The sequence below is a fragment of the Pseudorca crassidens genome, chromosome 3, assembly GCF_039906515.1.
Source record: "Pseudorca crassidens isolate mPseCra1 chromosome 3, mPseCra1.hap1, whole genome shotgun sequence".
In the NCBI taxonomy this organism is placed as follows: Eukaryota; Metazoa; Chordata; class Mammalia; order Artiodactyla; family Delphinidae; genus Pseudorca; species Pseudorca crassidens.
The window spans coordinates 134,214,669-134,241,061 of NC_090298.1; the positions used below are offsets into that span (position 1 = coordinate 134,214,669).

A 26,393-nucleotide genomic window follows, 5' to 3' on the forward strand; every position below is an offset into this window, starting at 1 on the left:
CAAAGAGCTCTAAATGGATTTGGACGGAAACTAGCAATGTGAGCATAAGCAGGTGACACGCTCTCTCCAGGTCTGTTTCCTTCTCTGGAATATGAAGCGTGTGTTAGATGACCGTCTGTACTTCAGTGGCTCTTCACTCAGCGTGAGCTGTGTGTTCAGTCACTGACCACAGTGGGAGGGGAGCGAGAGGCTTGGGACAGCATGTTTCTCTTTGTTGTTTAGTTTATTTTCACTTGTCCAGGTAAGACTCTACAGGTTCAGAAAGTAAATTTCTTAGCTACTTATGAAAAAAGAAAATTAATAAGCCAAAACCATCTGGAAAAAGAACTCTCCAAATGTTGGACTTTCTTCTTATTTTGAACACATGCACTATTAATAGAATGAGAAGTGATCAGGGGGACAGCTCCAAGGCACAGCCATCTCCGTCATGAGCTTCCAAAGGCTGGCAGGGAAGCGCAAGGTTATAAGCCACTCAGAGCAATCTTGCCCTGGGCTTTTACGACACACTAGGAGTCCATGTAATTGACACTGAGCTCTTAAAAGGCTTGCGTGGCCCCCAGAAGTGACATTTCACAACTGTCTCTGACCACGGCCTGAGCATCCACACAGGCCTGTGTGATCTGACCCTCAGCAGCTTCCCCAGCCTTGTCTCCTGTCACTCTCAGTGGCCAGAGCAACAGGAACCATCACAGGCTGCTTCTGGTTCCTTGAACTCACCTAAGCAAAACAGTCTTTGCACATGCTATTCCATCTGCCTGGAAATTTGTTTCTGTTCCCTTGTCAGGGGAAAACTTACTCATCTCTTAGGTTTTGGCATAAATGAGATTTCCTCAAAGAAGTCTTTCCTGACACCTCACTTCTCCTCACTCCTTTTACGGTCCCCCTTTTATTTATTTATTTACTTATTTATTTATTTATGGCTGTGTTGGGTCTTCGCTTCTGTGAGAGGGCTTTCTCCAGTTGTGGCAAGTGGGGGCCACTCTTCATCGTAGTGCGCGGGCCTCTCATTATTGCGGCCTCTCTTGTTGCGGAGCACAGGCTCCAGACGCACAGGCTCAGTAGTTGTGGCTCACGGGCCCAGTTGCTCCGCGGCATGTGGGATCTTGCCAGACCAGGGCTCAAACCTGTGTCTCCTGCACTGGCAGGCAGATTCTCAACCACTGCGCCACCAGGGAAGCCCTACGGTCCCCCTTTTATACACAAGTCTGATGAGTTAGTTGTGAGTTGTGTTTAGCGTCTTTCTTCTCTATTTACATCATAATTTTGTGAAGACAGGCACTGTATCTACCTGGGCTCCTGCAGCACCTAGCTCCCCATCTGGCATGTAATAGATGCTTAGTATGAAGGAATGGAGGAAGGAATGATCCATTACTGACATGACATAAGAATGATCTCTTACTGACACCTAAGAGAGGGCTACACTAGAAACAGCCAGTGGATTTCTCTGTTCTCCTGAAGACCTGTTTCTCCAAAGGCACCTCAGGAGGTATCAGATGAGCAAAGGCACGCGTCAATGGCTTCAGTCCAGAGCACCAAAAAATAGTGCATGCTAAAAGGTCTAGAGACGGCCCCACCCAGCTCTGAGAAAACATACAAAAATTGAGGCCAGAGAAGCAAAGGGACCTTCCCAGAGTCACAGAGCTAGTTAATGGCAGAGTCAGGACTGGACCCAGCTCTCCAGTCAGACAGCCGATCCTCGTCCTATTAGATCCAACGGACACTTACTAGCCACTTCTTAGGGCCTCATTACAAAGAAGGGAGGAGAGGGAGTCTCTTGTTTCTTTGGAAGCTCCATGCTGTCTCTCAATTTGGAGTAATCTCCCCAAGCCTGAACTGTCTTTCTCCACATGTCCAGAAAACAACAAATTTAAGTGCAGCTGGGAGTCAATGGGGCCGGATACCCAGGGGCAACCAACAGCAGCAAAAACTGCTTGTCTGGAGCAAAAGGATTAAAGAAGGTCAAATGCTAAAGAGCAAGAATAACACCATATTGTCAGGGGCAGCTGGAAGGGGCCACTACAATGGAAAGGTCAGAACTGACTGGTGGTGGGGAAAATCTGATTCTTTCTCTACTGCTGTACTTACAGCAAGGAGATAGGCCCAGCAAGTCTAACACCACTCTTTATTCTACAAAGGATTTTCAGTTTGACCAAACTCCACTTCTGCTTTATTTTGGGATCCTGACACCATTATACTTCACATGTCAACCTCTGTAATTACTGTGAAGGGAAATTTAATTCATTCGTATCTGATGCTCACAAAGCTAAATTTCAATCGCTTTCCATTTTAAAAAGCGAGGTGTTTTAAAACATCTATGCTTGAGCCAGGAAACTAAGTCCTCAGGTCAGAACTCATGAACAGTAAAATGTTCATCTTCTCAAAACTCTGTGATGACCTAGATGGAGGGGGAAAGGGGAGGAGGGAGGTCCAAGAGGGAGGGGATATAGGTATACACATAGCTGATTCACTTCACTGTACAGCAGAAACTAACACAACATTGTAAAGAAATTTTACCCCAATTTAAAAAAAAAAAAGTTCAAACTGTTTCTCAAAAAATAAATAAAATAAAATAAAAATTCTTGATTAATACAGTCCTACTGATTTTTCAAATAAATATGAAGGTTTGTACAAATTCATAACAATTAAAAAAAACCACCTTGATCTGAAGAACAGCAGATCAGGGCCTTAACCCCACTCCCAGAAAGGGTGCTGGCCAGGCGCCCGACCCGCTCAGATTTGCCCAATGATCCCGGAGAAGGCAAGTGCCCCAACAGTGCAGCAAGGGAAGAGAGCGGAGGGAGGGAGGGAGAAAAACACATGCACGCCAAAAAAAAAAAGATGTCCCCTAAAATAAAATGAGCATTTAAACTGCTTGTCAGCCGGCTCCCTAACAAAGCCAGTAGTGTATTCACAGGCATTTGCATAAATGCTGCTGGTGAGTTCACCATAGCTGCTAGCGCTAATGGTCCAGAAAGTAATTTAGTCACTTCTCCCAGCATTCTATGTCAGAATGATGAGCAGCAGCACTTTGCCTTGTTGCATATTAGATCATTGGATAATAAAGTGTTAGCGCATGCAAGCTGACAGGGTCCCTGCACTACAGCTTTTGAGGGCGCCGCTTCTTGCCACAGGGGAAAAAAAAAGAGAGAAACTGACGCCACGGTAGGCCTTACATTCAGGTCAACACAACCTGAAACTCAGAAGAGCAGCGATAGTACACTCCGCAGGCCCTCTGAAGATCCCCAGCACACAGGCCCCACAGTCTGCCCAAGCGATGGGGAAGGCGTGGGAGGGGCACACAGGCCAGAGCTGTGCAGTTACCGCCCATGGGGTCAGCTCCGCGGCTCTGATCCCAAGCCTATGCTTTTCCAAAAATCACAATCCTGAGAGCAGTTAGCTTCTGAGGCTGCTTCTCCCCACAACGGTACATCTTCTACAAAGCTGTTGCTTAAACAGAAAAACCTCACTGGCCTAAACTCGCTCATAAATATCTAGCCAAAGGAAATCTCAGTATTTATGAATGAAGAAAAAAATAGGAGGGAGGACAGTCACCACGAGATCCAGTGCGCCAGGATTCACCCTCTCTGGACCACACCAGAGTCTGTGAAATAAATCCACCTTTGTCAACTCTCCTACTTGAAATACAGGGACAGTTATCCGAGCACAGAGGTCTGTGAGTCCATGGGTCACACAGGGAAGAAGGCGTGAATGTAACACGTGGTCACTATTTCTCTTATATGCAAAAAGATGAGCCGTGGAAGAGAACTTTCCTCCAACCTTCTGACAAGCCCAAGACAAACAGAGATGTGCAGAATGGCTCAAAATAATTCAGGCTACCTGTAACTGAGTTGGTACGGAGCCCAGAAGGAGGGAAAACAAGACTCCTACAGGTCACCTAGGAGGTGAAAATACTGCGCGCAGTCTCGCTGTGGGGCAGCTGTGTGAGGTGGGGTGGAGGCGGGAGCGGCCGAGGAGGGCCATGGCTCTGTGAGTCTTAAACAGGGCATTCTTCAATGGCAAGATGAAGCATTACCATGCCCCCAAATTGATGCAAACTAGCATCTAAGTCCACTCCCACACATCACCAATGAAGAGCCCATAGTCACTCTCTGCTGAGTAGATATTTATGTATCAGCGGGAAGCGTCTAAATGAGTGGGTGGTTATGTGTGGTTGGTTGATTCATTCTGCAGAGAAGCAGATTTCCACATTATTGTCATTACTGAGAACCTCAAAGTGTCTGCCTTTTTATTCTTCTGGATAGAAGTGAAGTCAGGTTTTGGTGAGAGGGAGGCCCCCTAGCTGAAGGAGACAGGACACACCCAAGTCCCCAGCGATGGTTAACCGTAAATAAACAGTGAAATGTCATCATTTTCTTGAGTGACACGCTAAGAAGAACATGGCCATTTGTGGACTGGTCACCTACAGCAGAGGAATAAAATGTTGTCTTTAAAACTTAGAATAGTTTGTTGTTGTTTTTTGTTTTTTTTTTTTTACAAATTATGCGAATCTAAAAGGAAAGGTGGTGGCAATGGATAAATTAAGATTAGGTTTACCATACCTACACAAATACAGATTAAGTACATATATCAAAAAGCCCGAGCACATAGCAAGGGAGGTCTATGGAACACTCTGTAATCTTTTACATGGGAAAAGGATCTGTACATGAATAGATATATATGATGTACGAATGAACCAGATTGTGTACACCTAGGACAAACTGTATTCTAATCATTACCCCAATTAAAACAACGAAAAAAAAAAAAACTTAGAATGAAATGCTAGCCCAGCTGAAATATTAATATGTTCACCTAGAAGGGAGAATATTTGAGCTGGGAGGCAGCTTAGCGACGTTCTGATGCAGAGATCTCCAAATGTGAGCCTGTGGCTGTCTTCTACCTAAGTGACTTTCCCCCCTGTTCCTCCCTTCAGGGGCTAAAACATTTGTAATTAGTTACCAGCAATTAAAAAATAGGAGAGTTTTACTTCTGGTCAAACTGGAGCATCTGACCCCACCCGGCTCTCCCTGCCCTGGGTGACAACTGCCTGGGGCTGGGGTAGGCAGAGCATGAACTTGTCCTTCTTCCGCAGTCTCCACCCAGCCCACTTCCCCCGTGCACGTGACCTGCCCCCACCCAAGGCACACATTTTTTTTTTTTTTTAACCCCCTACAGATCATCCCTTTCATTTTGCCAAGAAGGAAACTAAGGATCCCAAAAGGTAAGTCGACTTGTCCAAGGTCACACAAAGGCCAGAAATGAAGCTCAGACCTGAATTTGGTTTCCCGGCTCCTATTTCAAGGCTCTTTTTCTTCCACATCATGATGTCAAATAATGTTCCTGACCACCAAGCCCTAGAGGCGTCCTGGCTAGCTGGTTGTTTTTTACTGGTTTGTGTTGGGATTTTTTTTTTTTTGGTGGAGGGATGATTTACAAGGCATCGTGTGCTCTCCAACGACCTTCCCAAGGGCAGGCATGGGAGCTGGATGTGGTCTGCACTTGGAGCACATTTTGAAACTGTGAATCCATGACTGTTAGATACCAAAATGACAGTCAAGTCTGTTCCCAGACACGACAGTAACTAACCAGTCATAGTCGAAAACAAGACTTTAGCTTTTAAGCTAGTGCTGTCCAAATTGTACCGACTGAGTATTTACCTATTTTTCCTTCTTCCTTTCACCTAAATATCTCTAATCATACAATGCCTGAAGTGACTCCAAGGGTATTAAAAGGCAACATTACTGTAAAGTGAGGATTAGAATAATTTTAAGTACAGAAATGGAACTAGGAATGTAATCACGAGCAGGTGTTCCAAATGGCCTCCTGCAAAAAGTAATATCCATACATCTCAGCACTAATGAAACCATAAAGAAGTAGCTTTTGGAATACGATGGTTTATTTTAAGAAGACTGTAACACTGAATTGGTAAAGAATCCCTTCTAAGAGTGTTACACCTGGCTAATTAATAAAAAAGTACAGTTTTGTGTATTCCTTAATTGCAGGGGAAGAAATCAGGCAAAATGATGACAGTGGTGTGTTTATTAAATTGGGACACTGACAGGGAAAGGAGTTTTCTACCTTATAAACTATATCACAGACAGCTCATGGCCCATCAAAAAATCAGACAATCGGGTGGTAGTTTGTGTGATAGTGTTTTTAAAAGAATCTGGATGACCTAGCAAACTGGAAAGTGAAGTGGGGAAATGAGTTAAGAGTTTAATTTGAGGAGACTGGAGAAAATCTACCATGTTGATTGATACCCAGTAGAGTCTCAGTCACTGTCCTGGGTGGGTGGGTGGATGGATGGATGGATGGATGGATGGATGGATGGATGGATGGATGGATGGATGGATGAACAGAGGGATACATTATATATACATGCAGCACAGAAACATTTGGACATATGCTAAATCCAGCCTATAGTTCCTTTGAGTGGCATTTACTTTCCTTGGTTCAAATTTTTGCCTGATTTCCTCCAGTCCACTCAAGGGTACAACTCATTAGCCATAAAATCAAGACAAATGTGATTTCTCCCCACCAAATTCTACCTACATAAAGCAGACTGTATCATGTGGTAATGAGGGTAGGGGTGTGCACAGGGCATGGGAAGGACATTTAGTTTGGACTTTATATTCAGAAAACACCTCCAACTTAGACTTCAGACCTTATCTCCAAATGAAGTTAAGTATGTAGTCACAGAGCTACACCAGCAGGACTGTAAAGACAGTGAAGTTCATTATACAACCAGGTCAACCATAAACTTAAAATATATCATGATTTTTGTTGCCCTGTTTTGGCCCTTCATTATTTTTTAATCAAGTGGGAGCTTAAAATAAAGCAGGGGTCCAGTCTCCCTCTGTCTTTCAACCTGAAGGAAGGATGTGTCAGCCATTTCCAGGGTAGGGAGCTATGCAACAAGAAAGGCTGGCCCTCAAAGACATCCTCCTGTCTTTAAATACTCAGCATCAATATTGTTCAACAGGACATTTGAAATTTGAAAAGGGGTAGAACATGTGGTGGAGTTGTAAGAAAGAAACCAAACAAATGCACAGTTAAAGTAGCAATGCCAACCAATGAAAATGATTCGCCTACCATGTTCCAGATAAGAGGGCGTACCTTCCGAGGGGTCAAGCCTCCGAGCCCTCCGCCCATGCTTGGAGTTATTATGGACAAACATATTATCAGAGACTGCCAGGACATGGCCATCCACATTGACTGTCGTAGACACCACGACCTGGAGACAGAAGAGAGAAATGAAGGAACATTTTAATATAAAAGCATGGAGGGTAATAAACTCAAGTTAAATAAATAACAGCTGGGAGCTGAAGAAAATTGCATAGCTATTTCACATAATAACTGGTGCTTATGCTGTACAAGTCTAACAAGAGGAGCTATTGATGAGTGGGTCTTTGGCATGGAACGCTTTTGATGCAGTTTTAAGTAAAATTGCACAGTTTATAGTTATACAGCAGAAGGTACACTGTTAACCATAATTTTAACAGGAAGATCTTTATTAGCATATTTTTTTTACACAAGGGTGGTTGTGTTTCACCTAAATTGCCCTTCAGTTTAGACACTGAAGCAGATATCACAGTTGATCATGCAAATAAAACTCTTTTGAATCTTTAAAATATTTCTTCCCCCCAGCACTGCGTCAGGGTTAAGGGGATAGAGAAATGAAAAAGAGAGGTTTCAGTGAGAGCTGGGATGAAGCTTTCTCTCCTGGGTGTCTTTTTGGGGTTTCTTGTACTTTTTTTCTTACCACATTAGTGTAGTTAATCAGACATCAGACCAAAGCCCCCCTCACCACCATCACCACCACCACCCCAAAATCCACGCTCATCAAGGGACTTAGAGCTGTGTTTCAAAGCCAAAAAAAAAAAGAAAAAAAGATAGCCCTGGCCCAAGGTACATTCAGCTACTGTGGCGGTCTCATAAACTGACTGAACGGAGTTTGCCGGAAAGGACAGAGGCAAAGGTGTTTTCTCAGAGAACTTTGACTAAAACACTGAGACAAAATGACCTACAGTTCTCCTTATATTAAATGGGTAAGAGGATTAAAATCCAACCCCACAGAGATATGTTTATTCATGCGACCTCTTACAACCAAATATAATAATTGTCTGTAACTGCAGCTTCAGCACCCACCTCATGCTCTGACATGGGAAACAGCAATCAGCCGGCTCCCGTTTAATCCACCTATTATGTTGACTAATTAACTTTGCTCCACAGTTTATTTCTTCCTCCATTATCAGCCCCTGTCAGCCGCAAGCACCCTGCAGCACAGGGGGGACCTCAGGCTCTTTGATTGATCACCGATAGATTGACATGCAGATTAATTTAATTAGAATCACCTCACTTGAGAAATGAAAGACAATGGCAAGAGGGCTAATAGATCTGCTCTTATAATGAGGCGAACCTCCAGAGCCAAGGCTGAGGTTTTCTGATTTATTTTTGCTCAATTCCCTGGTTGCTTGGAAAGACTCGTGCTTTAATTGCTCTTGGTTTTGAGACGCCTAAGCCCCCGAAGAGGTGAAACGTTTTACAAGGATTGGCACATACTGAGGCCCCAGTTTCTGAGGAAGACTTTTCTCCAAGTTGGGGAAAGGGGACCCTGACTTCTAGAGCCTTGAGCAATGCTACGATTTCATCACCTGAGTTGGGCAGAGGGGAAAATGCTAGGCCTGGGAACCGTAAGCCCTGCCTGGCAAAGCACCCTGCCCCCAATCCACCAATGGTTGCCATACTTAAAAGTTCCACTGTCCCCTCTTTGACCTAAAGGCATCCTGGCAAAATATGGCGGATTTCCTTCCCCCTTGCCTTCAAGATGGCAACCAAATTTTTTGTTGTTGTTGTTTTCCTTCGGGCCCTCCCCTCTGCGGACCCAAGGCCCTGCTCCTTTTATCAAGGCTCTAGTATTTCTCAGACCCATGAAGCAACACTGTGGTCATCCTGCCGTGGGGTCTCCCAGGGATGACTGCTGGGGAGGGCTTCTGTGGGATCCCCTCCACCCTCCCTCAGGGTCTTCACCTTGACCCCCACCCCCCAACCAGGACTTGGAGCCTCGCCTGATTTTATTTTTTATCTCTATTTTGTTAAAATGCAAAGTAAACAATTAAGAGAGTCCATTCAGGGACTCAGGGTATTCTCTTTAGTCATTGTGAAACCCAAAATTCCAGCCAGGGCAAGTCATTCATGGAAGGATGCAGTAAGTTTGAAGCAGCAGTTTGCAAAGTGGTTTTTCTCTTTCTTCATGATTGATCAACCAGATGTGACAGCCTGACGTTTCTGTGTATGTCTCATCAATTGTAGGTTAATTTAAAAGAAGAAGGAAGAGGAGGAGGAGGAGGGAGAGGAGAAGAAAGTTCTCTATTCTTTTATTTTCAAAAAGTACTATGAGTGGTGGCAGAGTCCATATTATTTAAAGCAACGGAAACTCACTTTTCTTTTTAGTTAAGAAGATGACTTCGTGGGGCATTTACAATTATGTAACAGAGCTGGGTCTTTCAGAGAAATTTTGATTTACTGCAAGACCACAAATGAGTGGTCACTGGAGTCGTTAGCTGAAGAAACTATAAAAGGAATGACAAACGGTATCTGTTCGCAGTGTCAGGAAATACAGAAAGTGGTTATTCTAGATGTCTGTCTTAAGAAAAAAAAAGGCAATGACAATCCACTGTGCACCTGTAAGACTGAGTGCTACAGGCTTAAAATATTCAGTATCATTTAAAGACCCTGTCATCTAATTCCTACATTGAACAAAAATATCGAGACGGTTAAGAAAAAAAAAAGAAAACTACACCCTATATGTTTTTATTTTCTTGGTAAGAGAAGGATCACCAAGACCACATGTGCAGTAAGATCATTTCATTGAAAGACCAGTTACAATTGGAGAAAGATGATACAGAGAACCCTCATGCCTTTAATTTCTAGCAAATAAACACCTATTATGTTTCTCAAAAACTCATAACACAACACATTTTAACTTCCCTACCCTGAAAAAATTTCTCTCATTCCAATTTGGAAATGATCAGGATAGGATATAGTTAAATAAAATAAATGCTGCAATTAATCCACAGAGCAACTTGTAAATAAAAAAAAAATCTAATGGTGAGATGCAAAGGGAGCACTGAAAAGTCCTTTAAAAATAAGCCTATAGTAGGAGGGAAAAGGGCCTTTACAGTTTAAACACAAGATTAATGAGGTGCTGACACATTCATGCAGGCAAAGGGACAGATGGACCTGCCAAATCTTCCACCTTCCCAAATTGTGTCAACAAAACCCAGCTTGAATTTGAGACAGATAAACATGGAAAATGATTTTACACTTGGACTCAACCACCCCTTCCCTTTCAACCTCCTTCCTCACTCCCCTGACCCAGGGTAAGATGAGGAACAGGTATATTTAGAATTTTATGATATCTCTTATAATTAAAACTTTACTCTCTAGAACTGCACTAATACAGTAATCACACATGTGGCTGTTTAATTTTAAATTAAGTAAAATTTAAAATTCCATTGTTCCCAAGTTTCCATAGCCACATTTCAAGTGGTCAGTAGCTGCATGTGGCTGGACGTCACTATAATAGGGCAGTTATAGAACATTGCAGAATATTCTACTGGACAGTGCTGCTATAGAATGGTTTTTTTTTTTTTTTTTTTTTTTGCGGTACGCGGGCCTCTCACTGTTGTGGCTTCTCCCGTTGCGGAGCACAGGCTCTGGATGCGCAGGCTCAGCGGCCATGGCTCACGGGCCCAGCCGCTCCGCGGCATGTGGGATCCTCCCGGACTGGGACACAAACCCGTGTCCCCTGCATTGGCAGGCGGACTCTCAACCACTGCGTCACCAGGGAAGCCCTATAGAATGGTTTTGAAATAAATTGTTCTAACTTATTCATGAGGATGCCCAATTTATTCCTCCTGAAATAAGTATTAAGCCAGGTGGACATGTTTAGGGTCGTATACATATATATTTTTATCCCTGTATTTTTTGGAAGTAAATTTCTATTTGGGGGAGGGGCATGGCTTTTTAGTATAGCAATCCAGAGATGTGCTGATGAATACCCAGTGTGTTCCCTGGTATCTTCTGTTTGCAACCAACCCTCCAGGTGAGGGGATAAAAAGGGCGAAGGGAAGTCCACAGGTACCCACAGACTTCGGGGATTTTACAATGAAGTTTCTGACTTCTTGGCTCATATCAGTGGTTCAGAAATCTTCTCTGTTATATCCTAGATCTAAATTCCCTGAAGGTTATTACTTTTACTATCTACCCCCATCTATTTAGAATTAGAAAAAATTCAACACAAAATTTATGACTTTTGACTCTCAATCTTTCCTAGCTGATGTTGTCTTTGGCCAGCTTAACTTAACCTCTCTAAGCCCCAGTGTCCCTGACTCTCAAATGGAAATGATAATAGTACCTAACTCATAAGGTTACTGTGAGGCTTATATTATTTAAAGTGGTTAGCATGGTTTCCAGTTCTTATAGAGCAAATGTTAGCAGTGGTAGCATAGTTGTTGCTTTGTTGGTGATCTCGTCAAAAAGTTCAAGAGCCTATAAACTGTTATTTTAAATGCAAGGCTGCAGAAATTATTTCTTCTACATTCACTGCTCTATCAGTTTAACACTGAAATCTTACAAATTTAAAGACCTTCGTGCTCATGATACATAATTATATAATTTAGACCTCTTGTGAATTGCAAGTTTCAATGGTTTATGTAACTTTGCTCTCTATAAACCATCTTCCTATTGGCCTTTTACATTCTAGGCTTGAAATGAAATAAAACCTTACAGCTTTGAAAACAGTCCATAAATTTTCTGCATCTTATCAATGCAGTCTAGTTTCCCCAATACTTCATTTGAATGAGGGGTTCTCTGAGAGTTTTCTTATTGGTAATTATTTCTTTGCTATCATTCCTTAGGTTGTCCCTCTTCCCTTCCTATCAAGCCGGAGACTTCGTATGTCCCAACTATATTATCTCAGATTCATGAAGCATGATCTCTGTCTCATGAGCAGATTTTCAGAAAGACACAAGCAGCTAAATTCAGTCATGAGTGGCAGATCACATTAACAAAAGTAGCAGCTCATGTGGAAGAAGGGGTTAGGACAGAAGCAACAAAAAGAGTTGAAATCTGTGTCTTTAAATATTTCTAGAACAAATACAGCGCTGGGGGAAAATTAAATCATAAAAATATTTTCACTGTTTAAATTTAGAATATTTTGGTAGGCAGTACCTCTAAAATATAACCACTTTAGCAACTTAATTTTGAATAATGATTTAAAAATTATAAATCTTGGTTTTCAATGCTAATATATGATAATTCAGTGTAAGGAAATTAGTGCTAAAGTTGGTCTATTACATGGCTTCCTTACCTCGGGGTTTAGCTTATTCTATGTTTGCATTAATTCAGAGCCCTTAATAATGAGGCATGAAATGCACTGACCAGAAGTACATGAAATAAAAAGGCATTAAGCAACATTCCATGGAATAATACTCGACAATAAAAAGGAACAAGCTATTGATACATCTGGATGAATCTCCTGAGAATTATGTCAAGTGAAAAAGCCAATAACAAAAGGCTACATACTGCATATTATGGGCTGAATTTTGTCTCCCACAAAATTCATATGTTGAAGTCCTAATCCCAGAACCTCAGAATGTGACTGTATTTGGAGATAGGGCCTTTGAAGGGGTAATTAAGTTAAAATGAGGCTGTTCGGGTGAGACTTAATCTAATCTGATTGGTGTCCTTATAAGAGGAGGAAATTTGGGCACACAAGGTGTTCATGCAAAGAGGAAAGACCATGTGAGGACACAGTGAGAAGGTGGCCATCTGCAAGCCAAGGAAAGGCCTCAGAGGAAACCAAACCTGCTGACACCTTGAGCTGGGACTTCCAGCCTCTAGAACTTTGAGAAAATACATTCCTGTTTTTAAGCCACCTGGTCTGTGGTATTTTGTCACAGCAATCATAGCAAACTAGTACACTGCATGATTCTATTTATTTATTCTTGAAATAGCAAAAGTTTAGAAATGAACAAAGTAGTGGTTGCCAGGGATTAGGGACAGAGGGAAGGTGGATGGGGCTACTATAGAAGGACAACAGGAGGGATCCTTGTGTGGACAGAAATATCCAATATCTTGACTGTGGTGATAGATACACAGACCTACACATGATAAAATTTTATAGCACTAAAAGCATACATACACAGATGAGTACAAGTAAAACTAGTGACATATGAATAACATGGATGGACTGTATCAATGTTTATATCCTGTATGAATACTGTACGGTACAATGTAATATTGCCCAATAGTTTTGTAAAATATTACTATCGGGTAGACTGAGTAAAGGATACACAGGACCCCTCTGTATAATTTTGAACAACTGCATGTGAATCTATGATTATATCCATAACAAAAATTTGACTAAATAAAAGGCATCGGCAACCAGAATGTCCTTCAATAGGTAAACGGATAAACAAACTGGTAATCCGTAGAATGGAGGATGATGCAGCAAAAAAAAAGAAATGAGCTTATACTACCCAAAGCAATCTACAGACTCAATGCAATCCCTATCAAATTACCAATGGCATTTTGCACAGAACTAGAGCAAAAAATTCTACAATTGCTATAGAAACACAAAAGACCCCGAATAGCCAAAGCAACTTTGAGAAGGAAAAATGGAGCTGGAGGAATCAGGCTCCCTGACTTCAGACTATACTACAAAGCTACAGTAGCCAAGACAGTATGGTACTGGCACATAAACAGAAATATAGATCAATGCAACAGAATAGAAAGCTCAGAGATAAACCCACACACATATGGTCACCTTATCTTTGACAAAGCAGGCAAGAATATACAACGGAGAAAAGACAGCCTCTTCAATAAGTGGTGCTGGGAAAACTGGACAGCTACATGTAAAAGAATGAAATTAGAACACTTCCTAACACCATACACAAAAATAAACTCAAAATGGATTAAACACCTAAATGTAAGGCCAAACACTATAAAACTCTTAGAGGAAAACATAGGCAGAACACTCTATGACATAAATCACAGCAAGATCCTTTTTGACCCACCTCCTAGAGTAATGGAAATAAAAACAAAAATAAACAAATGGGACCTAATGGAACTTAAAAGCTTTTGCACAGCAAGGAAACCATAAACAAGACAAAAAGTCAACTTATGGAATGGGAGAAAATATTTGCAAATGAAGCAACTGAAAAAGGATTAATCTCCAAAATATACAAGCAGCTCATGCAGCTCAATATCAAAAAAACAAACAACCCAATCCAAAAATGGGCAGAAGACCTGAATAGACACTTCTCCAAAGAAGACATACAGATTGCCGACAAACACATGAAAGGATGCTCAACGTTACTAATCATTAGAGAAATGCAAATCAAAACTACAATGAAGTATCACCTCACACCAGTCAGAATGGCCATCATCAAAAAATCTAGAAACAATAAATGCTGGAGACGGTGTGGAGAAAAGGGAACCCTCCTGCACTGTTGGTGGGAATGTAAATTGATACAGCCACTATGGAGAACAGTATTCAGATTCCTTAAAAAACTGAAAATAGAACTACCATATGACCCAGCAAATCCACTACTGGGCATATACCATAACTCAAAAAGATACATGTACCACAGTGTTCATCGCAGCACTATTTACAGTAGCCAGGACGTGGAAGCAACCTAAATGTCCCTCGACAGATGAATGGATAAAGAAGATATGGCACATATATGTAATGGAATATTACTCAGTCATAAAAAGGAACAAAATTGAGTTATTTGTAGTGAGGTGGATGGACCTAGAGTCTGTCATACAGAGTGAAGTAAGTCAGAAAGAGGAAAACAAATACCGTATATTAATGCATACATGTGGAATCTAGAAAAATGGTACTTATGGACCCAGTGGCAGGGCAGGAATAAAGATGCAGATGTAGAGAATGGATTTGAGGACACGGGGCAGGAACGGGAGGCTGGGACAAAGTAAGAGTGTAGCACTGACATAAACACACTACCAAATGTAAAATAGATAGCTAGTGGGAAGCAGCCGCACAGCACAGGGAGATTAGCTTGGTATTTTGTGAGACATAGAGGGGTGGGATAGGGAGGGTGGGAGGGAGGCTCAAGAGGGAGGGGATATGGGGATATGTGTATACATATAGCTGATTCACTTTGTTGTACAGCAGAAACTAACACAACATTGTAAATCAATTATACTCCAATAAAAATGTATAAAAAATAATAAAATTTTAAAAAAAGGAATGAGTTATCAAGGAACAAAAAGACATGAAGGAACCTTAAATGCAAATTGCTAAATGAAAATAGCCAACCTGTAAAGACTATATACTGTATGATTCCAACGATATGACATTTTGGAAAAGGGAAAACTATGGAGATAGTAAAAAGATCAGTGGTTGCCTGGAGTTTGGGAAGAGGGAGGGAGAGATGAATAGGTAGAGCACAGAGGATTTGCGGGGTGGGTAGGGAATGAAACCATTCTATATGATACTGTAATGGTAGATACATAACATCATGAGTTTGTATAAACCCAAAGAATGTACATCATAGTGAGTCCTAGTGTAAACTATGGATGTTAATTAATAATTAACAATATTGTATATCAATATTGACACATCAATTGTAACACATGTATCACACTAATGCAAGGTGTTAATAATAAGGGAAACTGGGGAGGGGGTATTAAGGGAGTATTTGTGATCTCTCTGTACTTTCCCCTCATTTTTCTGTAAACCTAAAACTGCTCTACAAAATAAAGTCTACTGATCAAAATTCTACCCTCTACTTCACACAGCCCACATTCTACATCCAACCTGTCTACTGAACTACTCTTTATAGTCTCCTCCAACAAGCCACAAGGGACCCAAGAGGTCAGCCAATCTAGTGGCTTCCAACTACAAGTTTTCAAATGTTGTACTGGGGACAACATTTCAGAGAGGGCATCCTAAATTCATCCATAGTAAGGATGCATACCAAAATATTCAGTTACCTTCCTTTATTGATATGGGATCATAACAGTTCTATGTGGAAACACGGTTATCTCATGCACATGAGAAGCTCTAAATTGGCAGTTTCACATCACCTTGACTAATTTTAAAATAGAGAGTGTGATTCTTACTCAATAAATGCAATTACGTTGAAAAATGTGTCACCACAAGACATCTGTAGAAGAAAATCACAAAAGGAGTCCTTAGTAGTTATGATACTGCAAATTTGTCCAATGCCTCCTTTTACAGCTTGGAAAACTGAGGTCCAAGAGATTAAAAACACCCTCAAGGCCACAGGATAAATTAAGAGCAGAGGCAAACCCGAAGGGAAACTTCAGACTCCAGGCCCACTTCTCTCACTAACAGCTTCTGGCCTCTCAAGACAAGCTCCTGGCTTAGGCCCTCTCTCCCCTGCTTCTGGTCTCTTCCAGTACACTTCGCTGTGTCTATCTGGCTGACCACACTTTAGGTATTATTTACATAAAAATGGTCTGCTGCAGTTGGGTCTTCATTAACTCTGTCCTTTAAAATATCCTTGACTGATATGAAACGAGATATTCTCTGAAACCAGCCTGACTGCTAGTTTCTATCTGGTTGAAAGAGCCCAAATAACTCATTAAAAATTATGGAGGATGCATAAACCTACAGGATGTAACAGAGTGGAACTGCAGGAGTGAGGGAGCGAGTAGCTGAATTAAATCCGCCCTTTAAGGCTCAAGGCAAAAATCGCTCTTCTTTTAACAGTAAGACAAGAACAGACACTTCTAAATCCTCAGATTCTTGTGCTAGACTAATTTGGACTATTGGAAACTAGACTCAGCTTCTGTCTCCTGAACTGTGACACACTGTAGACATAAAAAGCTCATCATTGATCTGAACCTAGTTTCTCTCTCTCTGGATCAGGATACTTTTGATGACTCCTGATGGTGTAATTGGCATTTAACTGGTGCTCTCCATTTATGTGTTCCCATTGGCCATTTTAAGTAGCAGTAAACCCAAACATAACAGAACTTCCATGCGTGCTCTCTGCCGATGGGACCGTGGCACACAGGTATGGAAACTGGGAGAAAGAAAGTAGCATATTAGTCATCAGCTCAGTTTCCAGGGTCAGACAGTGCTGAGTTTGAACCCCGACTCCATCATTTACCAGTCTGTAACCTTAGATAAGTCATTTAATCATAGGAATAAGTGCCAGGCATTATTCTATGTACTGGAGAAGCAGCAATGAACAAGACAAAGTATTCGCCCATCAAGAGCTTAGTTCCCATTGGGAACAAAAAAGGGTTTTCAGACAATAAATAAATAAGCAATGAAGGAAAATTGTGGAATGTGACAAGTTCCAAGAAGAAAATAAAATGAGGAGAGGGGGGTGACGCCTAGGTGGGAGCTACTTTTGAGTGGATGATTAGGAAGGCCTCTCTAAGGAGGTGACATGTTAGCTGAAATCTGAGTAATAAGAAGTATCCAGCCATTCAATGATATGGCAGAAGAATTTCCAGGGGGATGGAAAAGCAAGCGCAAAAATCCTGAGGCAGGAATGAGTTTAGTATATTTGGGGAAGAGAAATGATGGAAGAGAAAGGCAGCCAATGTGCCCATTTGGAGGAAAGTAAACAAGGGGAAAAGGGTAGAAAAATAAATAAAATTATATATGTAAAACACTTAGTACAGGGTCTCACACATACTAAGAGCTCTATAAGTTACAGCCTAAAAAGTGGAAGAATATAAGAATACCTTCTGTTGGTAAGTCTCAGTAAGCGTAGGCATCCTCAGAACCAATATCCATTGGCAACACTGATCAAACCAAACACTTTTACATCTATCGTTTAATGTATTTTACATTTTTTTCAATAGCAACTGTAATTAATGTAGGAATTTATTTCCTCCTAGTGAAGAGCTACCACTCATCAAATCCCATTCATAAGGATTCCTTTTCAGTGATACATATTTTCTGCCAAGGCCCAGCATAAGGCTCATGCCAAAATACATATTTGCCCAGTAAGCCGTAATGGTTTAATATATCAGGTTGAAAATCCACCATTTGTATTTACCGTGTTAGGTGAATTAATCCTATATTCTGAAACTATCATTAGAGCTGCTTTCAGTATAATTAATCAGCATGGTGCATCTTGAAATTATTCTGTAGGAAGAAAGTGATGGCAGCTCGGGCCCCTAGCTTTCTGTTGGTAAAGAATTTAATTGCAAGATGTGCTGTTTGTCAAAATAATATAAGACAGGGGGTGCGGACAGTGGGAGAGAAATAAAAGGGATAAGAATATTTCCTTCTTTATTTAAGCGCCTTTAAAAGCAGAACGAAACTGCAGGGTTTGGGCATATATTTTAAGAATCCTCTAATCATACACTGTGGGCTTCTGAATAAGTAACGAGGATTCTCCAAAATTTATAGAATTCACCCAAAAACGGGGGGCAGAGAGTTGCCTTTTAATGTCATTTACCATGTCATCATTTTTGAAAGACCAGACACTTTTGGTGGGAATTTGAGAAGAAAAACCTGGTCGTTTCTCCTATTTCCTACCCCTCACTCCAAATGATTAGTAAGTGAAAGAAGATTGTTCATCTCCTCAGATAAATGTGAGATAAACATGAATTGGGGCCTTGCTGTTCTCTCTGCTCAAAAAATCCTTTTGGCTCTTCTCAGGATGAGTTATTCTTTTTTGTGGTTTTTTTTTGCGGTACGCGGGCCTCTCACTGTTGTGGCCTCTCCCGTTGCGGAGCACAGGCTCCGGACGCGCAGGCTCAGCGGCCATGGCTCACGGGCCCAGCCGCTCCACGGGACGTGGGATCTTCCCGGACCGGGGCACGAACCCGCGTCCCCTGCATCGGCAGGCAGACTCTCAACCACTGCGCCACCAGGGAAGCCCTAGGATGAGTTATTCTTATCCATTATCTTGGAGCTTGAAAGTCCCCTCCTCAGAAGCTTTCCCTGGTCACCTGCTTTAAAGTAGGTTCCCATCCCTGATCCCATACTGGTATTCTCTCTCATAATATCCTGTTTCACTTCCTTTATAGCAATAATTAAAAATTTTAATGATGTGTAATTATTTGTACACAGCATAGCAGCTGATGGTAATCGTTCCTTATATATCCATTTTCTCTTCTTCTTGGGTGGTACAACTAGACACTCTCAGGTCCCTCTGTGGTTACACATGGCTGTGTGACAGACTTCTAGCCACTGGAATGTGGGCAGATTTGACAAGGATCACTTCGAAGACCAGGGTTTAAGAAGTCCACGTGCCCCCTGCATGCACTCTTTACCCTTCAACTGGATGGATGGAGACAACGAGGTTCTAGGGAATGGTGGAGACACAGGTCCCCAAACTACTTCATGTATAAGATCTGCTAACCAACCAGGAACACCTGCCTTGTACCATTACACTAGCAAGAAATAACCTTCTCTTGTACACAAGCCATTATATATTCTTTGGTCTATTTCTTACAGCAGCTAGTATTAACCGAACTAATAGACCCTGACTAGAATATAAGTTTCATTAGGGCAAACACTCAGTCTTTTTTGTTCATCACGGTACACTCACCACCTCCCATGTCAATAAATACTACTGAGTGCAGGCATGCATGCAGGAACAAAGATATATTACATTTATGTTCACATGTAGTTACAGAGCTAACATTTATACACAGATAGAGATTTACATCCTATGGAAAACTTTGTTAAAGAGATAAGATGAACCTGGAGATTTACTTCCCAGTCTCCAGGTATTATGGTATCTACTGTGATGACAGCTTGTACCCAATTCTTGTTCCTCCCCTCAACACCCCACTCCGCCAGCCCCAACAAGGAAAGCTATTGATAAGGATTTAAATCTTAACCTAGAATTGTCTAGCTCCTGTCAGTTAAAAACGAGACCTGTGACATGGCTTTAACACAGTCCTTTGACATTAGTGTGTTTTTAGTGTCAAGATGAAGAAATGGGCTCATTTAGTCACAGTGAAATTCTCCCTGTCATGAGCTGTCTTCATTCACAGCTTTCCCTCCTACTCTCTTCCTCCCCATGTCCCCACACCCGCCAGAACTGAATGAAGCCTGTATCCACTGTTGTATTTAAGCAAGTTTGTTACCCTAACCACAGCCTGGGGATTTCAAAAGAAAACATCCATTATAAAAAGAAAAAAAAAAGAAAAAAGATTGTACCAGATTCTCTACAAGGTTTATTCCATACTGCCTTAAAATATGAACACAGCCGGGCTCTACAGCAAGTGATTAATTTCTTGAAAACGCTAAGGTCACACTAATTGACATGACCTGTGTAATTAAGCAGTCTCTGTTTACACACCAGAAGCTCAGTCGCTGTGAGTCTGAGTTTGCTTGACAGAATGTCTTTACATGTCAAGAGATCAACAACCTTTCTTATGTCCTCCTCAGTCACCTACACAGGCCCCTGATTGCTGTTCAGAGGAGACACGCTCTGGCACGGCTGCATGAAGATCAGGCTGGCCTGGTAAGCATACAAAACGGGGTGAGAGAAAAAGCGGCTCCCACGACAGGTGGGGGGAGCCCACTGAATTGGCAGAAGAGTGCCTTCTCACTCAGATGTCTCCAGGCCTCCGGTTTTCAGTATGATGGGGAAAAGTCACATTGAGATGTAAAGAGTAGAAGGGAGCTTTCTCGTGCCCAAACGACACTCTCTCACTCCCCCCACCCCCTGCCCAGAGGCAACAGTGACATCAAAATATTTGAAACCAGGGCTTCCCTGGTGGCGCAGTGGTTGAGAGTCCGCCTGCCGATGCAGGGGACGCGGGTTCGTGCCCCGGTCCGGGAAGATCCCACATGCCGCGGAGCAGCTGGGCCCGTGAGCCATGGCCGCTGGGCCTGCGCGTCCAGAGCCTGCGCTCCACAACGGGAGAGGCCACAACAGTGAGAGGCCCGCGTACCGCAAAAAAAAAAAAAAAAAAAAAAAAAAAAAAATATATATATATTTGAAACCAGCTTCCTAATTAGTGTACTATGAGAAAAATGATGGAAATCAATGCCTATTCATAGGAAAAGTTCCACCAGTGTTTCTAGGACACACCTCTGTCAGCCAGGGAAGCTGCAGGGAAGACTAATCCTCCCGCGCTTGATTTAGTCCTAACAGTTGGGAACTTCAGTGTGATTTCTGAACAGAGCTCTCTGAGCTGCCAGGGGCCACTGGACTCAGGCTTCACTTGGTGAGGGGGTCTTTCTTGCCCTGGCGAACTGGCTAAAACCTCCATCGATTAGGTGACGCGCAGGCAGTTTTCTGAGCGACAGCTTCTTTCTCTAAAGTTCATACGAATAAACACTGACCAACACTGTGGCTCTGATCAGAAACAGTGCTCAAGTTCTTCCCCTTCCACACAACTCCACGCACTGCTTGGTGAGCTTTGCTGGCATCCCGGTGTCCTTCATGCAGACGGTATCCTTAGGTTCTATTCAGGGCAAATACCCCTTTTGAAAATGCTCCTCAGCTTTCCCGGGATTCTAACACATATTCATGGGTAGCCACTGGGGCTCTCAGGTGTTGAGAAACCTCTTTACTGCCTCACTAAGTATCTGCCTACAGGCTCTGGACAAGTTATTTACTGTCCCATGACACTAGAGAACATCTGAGTCGGACTGACTGGGTTGAATCACTGCCTCACTACTTAGTAGATGGGTGACTTTGGGCAAATTGCTTAACTTCTCTAGACTTCAGTTTCCTCATCTGTAAAATGGGAATAATCCCTATTTGCACATTCCTAAACCCTATATATTGTGAAGATAAATATGATAACTCATGTAAAATACTTAGCACAGTACCTCTCACATAGTGAGTACCCAATAAATGTTAGTTTCATCATCATCATTACGGACAATGTCCATAGTCATACATCAAGGTACACACATGGACACATATAGTTATACATATGTCTACGGAACACCCTGAATGCAGACACAAATGTAAACAGTCATCTCCCCAGCACTTAAGGCAGTTAGGAATGAACCCAGGCAGGGAACACAGGAAGAGACGCCAGCTTGGGGTGGAGGCTCACACACACAGAAAACGAGGCTGACAATGGAGTTTAGGGCTCATTGAGTTTAAGTTGCTGGATATTTCCAGGGAGGGTCGGAGGTCATCAGGTATAGGACTAAACCAATGATTCCCAAGTAGGGGCAATTCTGCACTCCCACCTCCACAAGGGGACATTTGTCGATGTCTGGAGACATTGTGGTCTGTCATGACTGCGGTGGGGGGATGGTCTCTCTACTGGTATCTAGTGGGTAGAGGCCAGTGACATCTACTAAACATCCTATGATAAACAAGACGAATCCACCCCCACCTCCAAACAAAGGATTATTCAGTCTAAAATGTCATTTGTGCCCAGGCTGAGAAACCCGATACTGAACTAATGACCCAGCTTTATTTACAGCAAATATTCTCTCCAAAAGCTTACATTTATATTTGATCATGTGCAAATTAGTTATGCTTACAAAATACTATCTTTTGTGAAATCAGCAGAATCATCATTTTTACTCCATTTTACAGTTGAGGAAATTGAGGTTTTGCAGAAATCTAACTCACGCCTCCTTGACTCAATAGCCCTCATGCTAAACAAGAATAACTATTTTGTCTGTAAAAATAAAACTTTCTAGATACTCTCAAAAATAATAGGCTGAGTTGGTTCTCATCTCATCCAAGAGCTACATTCCTATAATTCGAAGCTTTCAGACATTTCACTGGCAGGTCCTGTGAGGAAAAACAAGGCCCCAGAAATCTTACACACACACTCTTTTAGATTCCTGGTGTCACCAAAGTCCATCTCTAACTTTTCTGCCCTGAGAAGCACAGCAAATTTGATCCCAGTATTCATAAGGCATCACACATGTCTACTAGACACGTTTATTACACATCAATTGGTTCGTGCTTGGATATGCCTTGTTCTTAATCCAAGTTTGGTCAAAGGAGATCTATGGCCCATTTCAAGGCCAAGGTAAGTGACAACACAGTTTATACTGAAACCCAACCTCATGTTCCAAGACACTCAACAACACATACTTAATAGCATCACATGTTTCACCAGCAAAGCTGACTCCAACTCAACACAAAATGTCCTGGGTGGGAATGAAAGCACCCAAGTCTACCCGCTTTGGTCAGAAGCTCCCCAGGAGAAACATTTTCCAGGACACTAGGAATCTAGGGATTCTCCCCATTTATCTGTCAGGACAAAAGGTGGCAAGGCCAAATGATTTCCAGAGCTGCTTCAGAATCTCAGGAGAGAATGTCTTCTTTCTACTGAATTTGTTCTTTCATGAGACTACTGAGTCTCACCTATTAAAAATAATCATCTTGTGGGAGGGAGGGAGATGCAAGAGGGAAGAGATATGGGGATATACATATATGTATAACTGATTCACTTTGTTATAAAGCAGAAGCTAACACACCATTGTAAAGCAATTATACTCCAATAAAGATGTTAAAAATAATAATAATAAAAATAAAAATAATCATCTTGGAGACTAAGAGATCTTGACATCCAAAAATCAGTGCCCAGAATCATCCCTTCCCTTTCTCCCATCAGAGAATATGCAGCTAAAATCTGTCAAGATCCTCTCAGACATCATATATTTCAATCTACCCTTAAAGCGGACTAACTATACCTAAGAACATACCTTAAACACCATGCTATTTTTCACTGACAGACCCCACGGGCATCCATAGATGAATCATTACTCTGGCGGAGAAACTAACATTGACCATGCAAGTGAGTTAGTCATAAAATTAGACGGAGAGCAACACAAGGGTCTAGAACCTCGCTACTCAAAGTGTGGTCCATGGCTTTGCCATCACTTGGGAGCTTGTTAGAAAGGTAGAATTTCAGGCACATCTCACACCTCAATTAGCATTTTAACAAGACCCCCGGAGGATTCTCAGCACTTTAGGGCTTGAGAAGCATGTATCTAGAACTCAGCAACCCTTCCTAAAACCCAACCGCCATGTCTGTGTCTTGGAAGTCAACACATGTATTTTCACATCTTTTTTCCTTTAGTAAATGTATAATTATATGAGGCTAACATACCACTCATGCCTTAAATGGTGGCAGATATGACTGATGCTTGAAAACATTTACGTGTTGCTGTACAAGGACATTTCTGAAACAGACTGAGTGTCACCCATACCGCCCTAGATATGCCCTGCTTCTTCAGGGGTCCACTTTTAATAGATAATTACTGACAACAATTTCCAAGACTGGAAAAGGAAAACAGAGAGAAAGGAGGGAGGAAGGTGACATCATTCCAAGACAGCACAAAGGTCCTATTTACCAGTTTTCTACCTGTAGAACTTTCGGCAAAAGGATGCATCACTTTGTATGTACTTCACTTAACCTGCAGTGGTTTAAGCTTATGAGTCCGTTTGGGAAGCCAGACTAGGCTCAAAGGGTACCATTGCTTCAACCAGTGAACGCAGGTGGCTCAGTCCTAATTCTTCTCTAATCTAAACAACAACTTCTAGAGTACCCAAAGTCTCACCTGCTCTTCACCTCTGGGAAAACCATGATACTCTGTTTCTTCTCCACCTAAGACTTTTTTACCCTCTCCCAATACTCATGTCATTATTGAGGTATAAGAAAGACAAGACAGACCCACCTGGAATCTCCGCATGTCACGTGGGTTTCCCGCATTCTTTAGGCAATTTTGGTTACACTTGAGGAAAAATTTCAAGAAGAACCTGTGAAGAAACAGATTATCACGGTTAGCATTTCAGTCCTGACACAGAAGGGAAAAAAGTAGTAAGTCACTTCTGGGTCATGCATTCTATTCTCTGCATGTTTCCTGAAATATTCAGAATGATGTTAGAGCCAGTATTTTGTTTAAAGCTTTAGCCTTTGTTTTGCATCCAAGCTGGACCTTCTTTATGAAGAGAATGCTCTCCGTGCTGCCAACAGATGTCACAAAAGAATTAAGCCCCCAAGGAAGTATTTTCACTCATAAAGAGGGTAAGTCTTCCCGATAATTTAAGGCAGGGTCCAACTGGAGATAACTGCCTGAGAATTACTCAGAGTCCCCAACAACAACATGTAATTTAAGCCCCGTAAATTCACAGATGATGAACCGGCAAGATACATGCTAGATGAACGTAAGGAGATGGTAAACACTTTTTATCTTAGCATCTCCAAATAAAATATTCTAATTAGGAGTACTTATGAGAAGTAGGTAAGATTCACATACTGACTGAAGCCCTTTGGCTTCCTGAACGTTTTCCTTACATGCATGCTATAGACAAAAGCTATTTGTGATGGAAGAAGGAACGCCCTGCCTCACTGCCACCTTGATCTCTGAATTGATTCTAGAGTGAGATCCATGGGTTTTACTGGCTAGGGTGACCAGAGGTCCCAATTTGCCAGGAATAATTCTAGTTTACACCAGCTGTATTAGTGTAAGTATGAACAGTACCCACTTTAACTTTCAAAAGTGTCCTGGTCTGGGTGATAAATTAGATGAGTTATTTCTATATTTCTTAGCTGGCAGTTGTTAAAGTTCATCACGGAAAGGCAGCAAGGATCAAAAGTGTCCAGTTAGGGCATTCTTGTTGGCCACCTACAATTAAACTTCTCCACCTGCCTATGTTTGGGGAAAGAAGCATTTTAAAAGCTGCCGAAAGTTCTTCATTCCTTTTTACTTTTAGTGCTGTGAATTTCAGGCCCAAATAGTTTCCCAAAATATTACACTGCATTAAAATGTTGATTAGTTCAATTCCCATAGGAATTTTCTTGTCTTCCTCTTTTCTCCACTTCAAGTCTACACTGGAGTAAAATCCCTACTTCAACACACATAATTTGTGAAGAACTATCACTCCAGGATGCCTCAGTCCGGACTTAGCTCTGAGTACAAAGCCTATCGACCAAATAACACCTCTGTAACGACAGCATAGCACAAAGATGCACCAAATTCAGCCAATTTCTGAAAACCAAACTGAGAGATAGCCCAGCAGAATCTCTCTCCTCCCTGGTCTCTTAGAATCTGCCAAGAGGGAAGTATGGCGTGGGAATAACTCTTTGAAGAGAGACAATGACTTTGCTAACCCAAAAATAACATTTTAAAATGTAAACATCTTCCTGAAATGGCTCTTTCAACATCATGCAACATTCAACTGCCCATCAGTAAAAGCTGGCTTCTGAACAATCCTTCATCCCTACTTCCAGGTTCTCTTCACAGAGGCCAAAGTTTATCAACATTTTGAACAAGACAAATGACTCATGGAACACTGCTGAAACCCAACTGTGTCAAATGAAATCCAGCTCAAAGAGCAACAGTGTCATTCCCTAGCCCAACTGGCCATGCTGACTCCTGACTTCAGTCGTAGTCTGGGGGAAAGGAAAGGAGTTTGAGAGAGTGGTCA

The 26,393-nt window shown here is 41.9% G+C and overlaps 1 protein-coding gene across 9 annotated transcripts in view; it reads right to left on the bottom strand.

Annotated features, from left to right (window-relative positions):
• EBF1 (EBF transcription factor 1) overlaps positions 1–26,393 on the bottom strand; it is a 398,849-nt gene that overhangs the window by 119,642 nt on the left and 252,814 nt on the right. For 5 of the 9 annotated variants that reach the window (XM_067732416.1, XM_067732409.1, XM_067732410.1 and 2 more), the window contains 2 exons: positions 24,641–24,722; positions 7,090–7,231 (listed from right to left, as the gene is read on the bottom strand). In XM_067732416.1, the coding sequence (XP_067588517.1) occupies positions 7,090–7,231; positions 24,641–24,722 (224 nt within the window). The remainder of the gene's footprint in view (positions 1–7,089; positions 7,232–24,640; positions 24,723–26,393) is intronic. The other 4 variants (XM_067732413.1, XM_067732411.1, XM_067732417.1 and 1 more) reach the window with 1 other exon arrangement.